The following is a 5,902-nucleotide window of genomic DNA, read 5'->3' as shown; positions in this document are numbered from 1 at the left end:
GGCATTTCCAAAGCCTGCCCATCTTCCAATATGGAGTATAGGTCTACTTTCAGCTCATTTGCCTCAGTCACTTTATCTTGTCTCTGGATATGTGCTGATATGGTCATCTGCCTCTGTTTTTTGGGCATATTCAGGAGATATTTGTGGCCTTAATACTTAGATGGGTGTGTATTTTGGTATTTTTTTATGCTTTCTGATTGCCTCCAGGTTGATGTGATCAGGAGATAGGTAGAACAGTGAGAAGGGAAGCCTAAGAAATTTCAAGATGCCACTGTTGGTCATTGTGATGTAACTCAGACTTTAATTTTCGGCCTATTTCCTTTTTAGTCTGCCTGTCCCACTCCACAATCTCTGTTCAGGTCTTTCTTCTAGTTATAAACAGTTCAGGGCCAGCTGTGGGCGTTTGGTTTTAAGTGGAAACTGTCTCTTTAAAATTTTGAGGAGATCTGTGTGCATGCATAGTAGAACCCTCAAGGAATGGGGTGGGGTGTCCGCTCGCTCATGCTCCTCCTCTATTCACCAGAATGGAGGTGTGCAGACAGCCAGAGACCAATGGCCGTGGCTGCTCTGATCCTTCCCCTGCTTGGTCTCACCCAAGATGGTGAATCCGGGAGCAGCTGAGCTTCTTGAATTAGAAAGCAATGGATTTTTTGCATCTGCTACAAATTTCCCTAGCTGTAAGCCTTCCAACCTTCTAAATATTCCTTTATATGTGGTTCAGAGTTCTGGCACCATCCCCTGAGCCTGCTTGGTCCGGTATTCTGTGTTGTTGCTGACAGAGCTCCTCACTGCACTTCCTCCCTCTCTGCCATCTTGTTTGTTCTCCACGGCTCCTTACTCTTTTAAAGCAAATGATATTATCAAAACAAGATTGCAGGATTTTTAATTAAAGTAAGCCTTTCTTAAATTGTGTCACAAAGTAAAACCTATAGGTAGGAACAGGCAACTCCAATATTACCTGTTACCAACAAGGAAAATCAATTTCAGATGTTTAGGAGTTAATGAAGTCAGAACATCTACCTGCTATTCTTGCCAGTGGCTTAACATTGAGCCTCTTGGCAGCATCTGCCGTCATCAGAACCAAAGCAGCTGCCCCGTCATTTAGTGTGCTTGCATTGGCAGCTGTTACTGTGCCTGAAACCAACAATAAATAATCATAAAGTCAAAATATTCCTTCATTCTGAGTTAATTTGATTCAACTTAGCAAATCCATACAAATGCACTGCTGGAGTTGCTAAATGTGTGAAGATAATTCCAGCTCTCAGGAAACATTTACACAGCCAACTACAATATAATCAATGTAAGGATGCCTGACCACACTAGTATTTTGTATCCATTTTTTCAAAGCTAGATTAAGGCCACATGTATGGTAACAATGGGTAAATGTGGCTACAATTCTTCAGAGAATGTGACCACTTCATTCATCTTTCCTCTTTGATGATCCAAATACAGCAATCACTATCATTTGTCAAATCTGTGTTAAAATTAGGTATTTCTTTTCTAGAATCACTTGGCTTTAAATATCAAGGACTACTAAAAACCACTGAACTTTTAACAGAAAAAGTTTACAGTATGTAAATTATATGTTACTAACATTATGTGCCAATGAAGACCCCATGCCTACTGTGAATTTGGCTAAAATTATTAAAATATACTTTGGCAATATAAATTTTGAAGACTGATCCATTTTTATGCTAGGCATGGAAAAATTCACTCAAAACGGAATAAAACTAATGTCATGTAATCATCACAACTGTATATATTTTATTAGGAAGCCCTGGTAATGTAGTCATTACACGTGGTACTGCTAACCAAAAGGTCAGCAGTTTGAATCTACCAGCAACTCTGTGGGAGAGAACTGAGGCTTTCAGCTCCAATAAAGATTTACAACCTCGGAAACCTTATACAGGGTCGCTGTGAGGCAGAACCAACTCCATGAACACTATCACCACCATGCTGTGGAGTCCTGGTGTGGCACTGCAAGTTAATGTGCTCGACTGCAAAGTCAGTTTAAACCACAAGGTCAGCAGTGCAAGCTCAGCAGTGCAAGCTCACCTTGGAAACCCTATACAGGGTCACTGAGTTGGACCCAGCTCAACAGCACTTAACAACCACCACCACCGTACACTTAACTGGACTCCTGGTGTGGTGCTGTAGGGTAAGCACTGGAGTGCAAACCACGAAGTGGTTCGGCAGCTTCTCCTTGGAAAACCCTACACAGGATCATTATACAAGTGACGTGACGGCACTTAACAACAACAACATATAGTTAATTTGAAAAAAAGAACTTACTTTTTCTCAAAGGATTTCCAAATCATTTAGAACACAGATATCTCATTTGTACTACTATTCAACAGTGTATTGAGGACACACTGGAAATACAATGAACAATGCAGCTGTCATCCTAGTCTTCAAGGAACTCAATATTTAGCATTGTATTTTTAATTGATTTTCAAATTACAGTAAACTTTCAAAATGAATTACGTATAAAGAATTGAATTTTCTAGCCATATTACACAATCTCTTCCATAAGACTATATATTGGAGGTATAAGCTATTAATTTAAAATATACTTTGAATTAGTCTCACTCATTAATTTCATTTGCACGTGAGACATTTAAGATATTAACCAACACATGGACTATTTTCTAGAAATGCTTTTAAAAGTTCCTTTAGGAATTCATATACAATTACAAATCTATTTGTGTGTTGATTCATTTTTTTATTACACTTCTTTTTTGACACTAACCGTTTTCTTTCTGGAAGACTGTCTTTAGTTTTGGAACTTTGTTAAAATCAACACGTTTATATTCTTCATCTTCTTTCACTACTACGTCTGGTTTACCTAAAAAAAAAAAAGTTAAGTAGTCAACACACAAGGCAAAAAATTATTCATGTAGCAAGAAACCGATGGCAAAGTGCCTCCCTGTGTAGGCCACCCAAGTAAATTCTCACCTAAAATCTACCACCTATAGCCTCTCTTAGTGTCTTAAAGAGGAGGCAGGTAGCCTAATAAAACTGTAAATCTTGTGCACAGATACATCCCATACTCTTCTCAATCTTCTATGATCACAGACCCCAGACTCCTACCCTAGTATTTAGTATTTGGTCACCGTGAGTAGTGTAATCATTTCAGGAATAGGAATATAGCCCAAACCAAGCCAATGAGTCTCTTCTGTGGATTTACTTTGCTGGAGTTCGTAAAAAGGTCTCTTTTCTCTTTGAGAGCTCTACAGATGTGACTCTAGAAATAGAGGCAGCAACTTGAGGAAGTATGCAGCAATGAGAAGCCAAGAGACCATGTCCTCAGAGAATCCACTCCCCAAATCTAGTTTCCAAAGTTCCCAGAGCTAACTGGTTGCTGCTATTCTTCTTTCAATTCTGAGAAGTACTCCCATAGCCTTCTAATAATCCTCTTTTTTATTTAAGTTAATATGTTCCCTGTCCCTTATATGAGAAAGAGTTCTAATATGCTCCTTTCTGAAACTAAAATGAATTTTTTCTAATTCATTACAATTAGTAGCAGATTTTTTTCAATTGGGTTGACAGTTGTTATCTTTGAACTGACAGCTTTTCCCTTTATTAACCACTAGGAGAAGTGTCTGTGTTCTCAGCACAAGTGAACACCGATAAAATGTATTCATGTAACAAAAATCAGCACCATGTAAAGGTGACTAAATGAGAACCTACTTTGAGACACCATTGCTCTACCTTTTGCTGTAATTGTGACAGGAATAACTTCATTTCCAAATTTTCCAGCTTCCCACGCTGTTTTACTTCTAGTGTAGGAGTTAATAGCAAAAGCATCCTGTTCATCTCGTGATATATTAAGCTTCTTTGCAGTATTCTCAGCACAGTTTCCCTAATTAAAAGTTGGAATTTTTAAAGATGAATTAACTTTTGATCAACTGTAAAATGCATAATAGTTTTGCATACTCTATTAAATAGTGGCTGGCAGTTAAAATACAATTTATTTTGTACGAGGTAACTTTCCACTTGTTTCACCATCAAATACTTAAATTAGCCCAGAGCTGACATTTCAAAAGCAGTAACTTCAGGATTTATAACATTCATAATTAGAAGTCAGAAAGATACTTGACTAACATTACAATGGAGCTATGAGGATGCAGTGAAAACTGTGAGAGCCAGACTGCAACAGGATTCCCATGTTTTCCCGAGTCTCCAAAGGGTTCCACCTTTGATCACTTTTCTGTTGCTCTATTACTGAATGGTATTTGAATTTTCCTTTTCTGACAGGTTTCCTCCTTATGCAGGCTAATGTACAATGGGCACAAAAAAGTGTTTACCAAATAAGTGGCTATCATCTCCTCTCCAGAGGCTAACCCGCAAAACACAGGTGAAGATTGTCTTCCTAATGTTTATTAACTATTCAAGTACATACAATGGTTTGTAATTGTAGATGGGTGTTACTTTGTAATGTGCAACAAAACATTTTTGTTATTATGACTGTACTATGTTAAAGATGTTTTAGTGTATTTGGAAGTACTTCTTTAATGTTTTTTATGCATAGAAAGGTATGCTATATATCCTAAGACAAATACACATTTTATGTGAAGACAGACTTAGCAAGAGAACTAACCCTTTTAAGAAAAATCAAGCAGTATTGAATACTAGATGACATTTCTCCATTTAAAAAAACAACATTTACCATATGAATTTTATTGTAAACATCTGTCAGCCCATCTTTCACGATCAAATCTTCAAGCTTGACTCCACCATACGGTGTTGCTCCTCTGTTCATCACATATGGAACATTGGACATGCTCTCCATTCCACCTGCCACCATTACATCCTGCTCAGCAGCACACAGAGCCCAAAGTCAATTCAAAAGGTCCCCACAAATGCACCCTTTACAAAACTACCAACAAAAAAGTGTTCTAAATGGGTTCTTAAAAAACATTCGTTACACAGTGAATATAGGAAGTACCTCTTTCCCACTTGATCCCAGTGAAAGGAAATGGTCTAAAATGTGCAATGATAAAATTATAATCCAAGATTACTTACAACATTAGGAATCTGACATTTAAAGGAATAATTTCATATAGGAACATTTTCTGAAATTCTCTTAATTCACCTTATAACCTTTTTTTTCACTCATGCTGCTAAAAACAATGTTCCAGAGGAGCCCTGGAGGCATTATGGGAGACGCATTGGACTGTAAACTGCACGGTCAGTGATTCAAACCCACCAGCTTCTCTGTGGCAGAAAGATAAAGCTATCTTTTCTCATAAAGATTTACAGTCTCAGAAATGCTATGCAGGGTTACTATGAGTTGGAATCATAATCAATTCTCTGGCAGTGAGTTTGGTTTGGTATGATCTGACTTACGTGCTTGAATCTATACCTCAGAGCAGAGTGAGCTATTTAAAGCTTTCCAACATACCCTGCTCATTCAATACACATGACAGGCCTCTATGAGCCATCCTCCAACACTTGAAATGCCTACATTTCTTTCGAAAGCAACCAGAAACATTACAGATTCCCACATCACTTACTTCTATCCCTTCTTAGGAACAATTTCCCTTCTTTTGTGTTCCCCAATATAATTACACAAGAAGAAAGACCAGTTAATATACTATTAGTCAAATTTGCACACCAACCATCAAATCCAGTGAAAAAGAAACTGAAAAATTCTACCACTTTTTCAGTCTGAAGATGATCAAACATGCAATCAAGATGCATTGATAAATTACTGATGAATGAAATCTGCAAGTTAGAAAAAAAGGGGCTGGATACATAGTTTCAAAATATAACCATGGTGACAGAAATGATACTGGAGATCGTATGACAGAATTTTGCAAATTAAAAACTTATTTATTGCAAATACCTTTTAAAATAACACAAACAGAGATCATACAGGTGGACTTTGTCAGATGTAATA

General features: G+C 37.4%; 1 protein-coding gene across 1 annotated transcript in view; it reads right to left on the bottom strand.

Annotated features, from left to right (window-relative positions):
- The window catches only part of ACAT1 (acetyl-CoA acetyltransferase 1), a 19,019-nt gene that overhangs the window by 9,548 nt on the left and 3,569 nt on the right, over window positions 1–5,902 (bottom strand). Inside the window, exons 5-8 of the mRNA XM_006833799.1 lie at window positions 4,670–4,813; window positions 3,712–3,862; window positions 2,750–2,845; window positions 1,021–1,134 (exon numbers count right to left, since the gene is read on the bottom strand). Of these exons, the coding sequence (XP_006833862.1) occupies window positions 1,021–1,134; window positions 2,750–2,845; window positions 3,712–3,862; window positions 4,670–4,813 (505 nt within the window). The remainder of the gene's footprint in view (window positions 1–1,020; window positions 1,135–2,749; window positions 2,846–3,711; window positions 3,863–4,669; window positions 4,814–5,902) is intronic.

Source organism: Chrysochloris asiatica, unplaced genomic scaffold (assembly GCF_000296735.1).
Source record: "Chrysochloris asiatica unplaced genomic scaffold, ChrAsi1.0 scaffold00008, whole genome shotgun sequence".
NCBI lineage: Eukaryota > Metazoa > Chordata > Mammalia > Afrosoricida > Chrysochloridae > Chrysochloris > Chrysochloris asiatica.
This window is presented reverse-complemented; position numbering and strand designations above follow the sequence as displayed.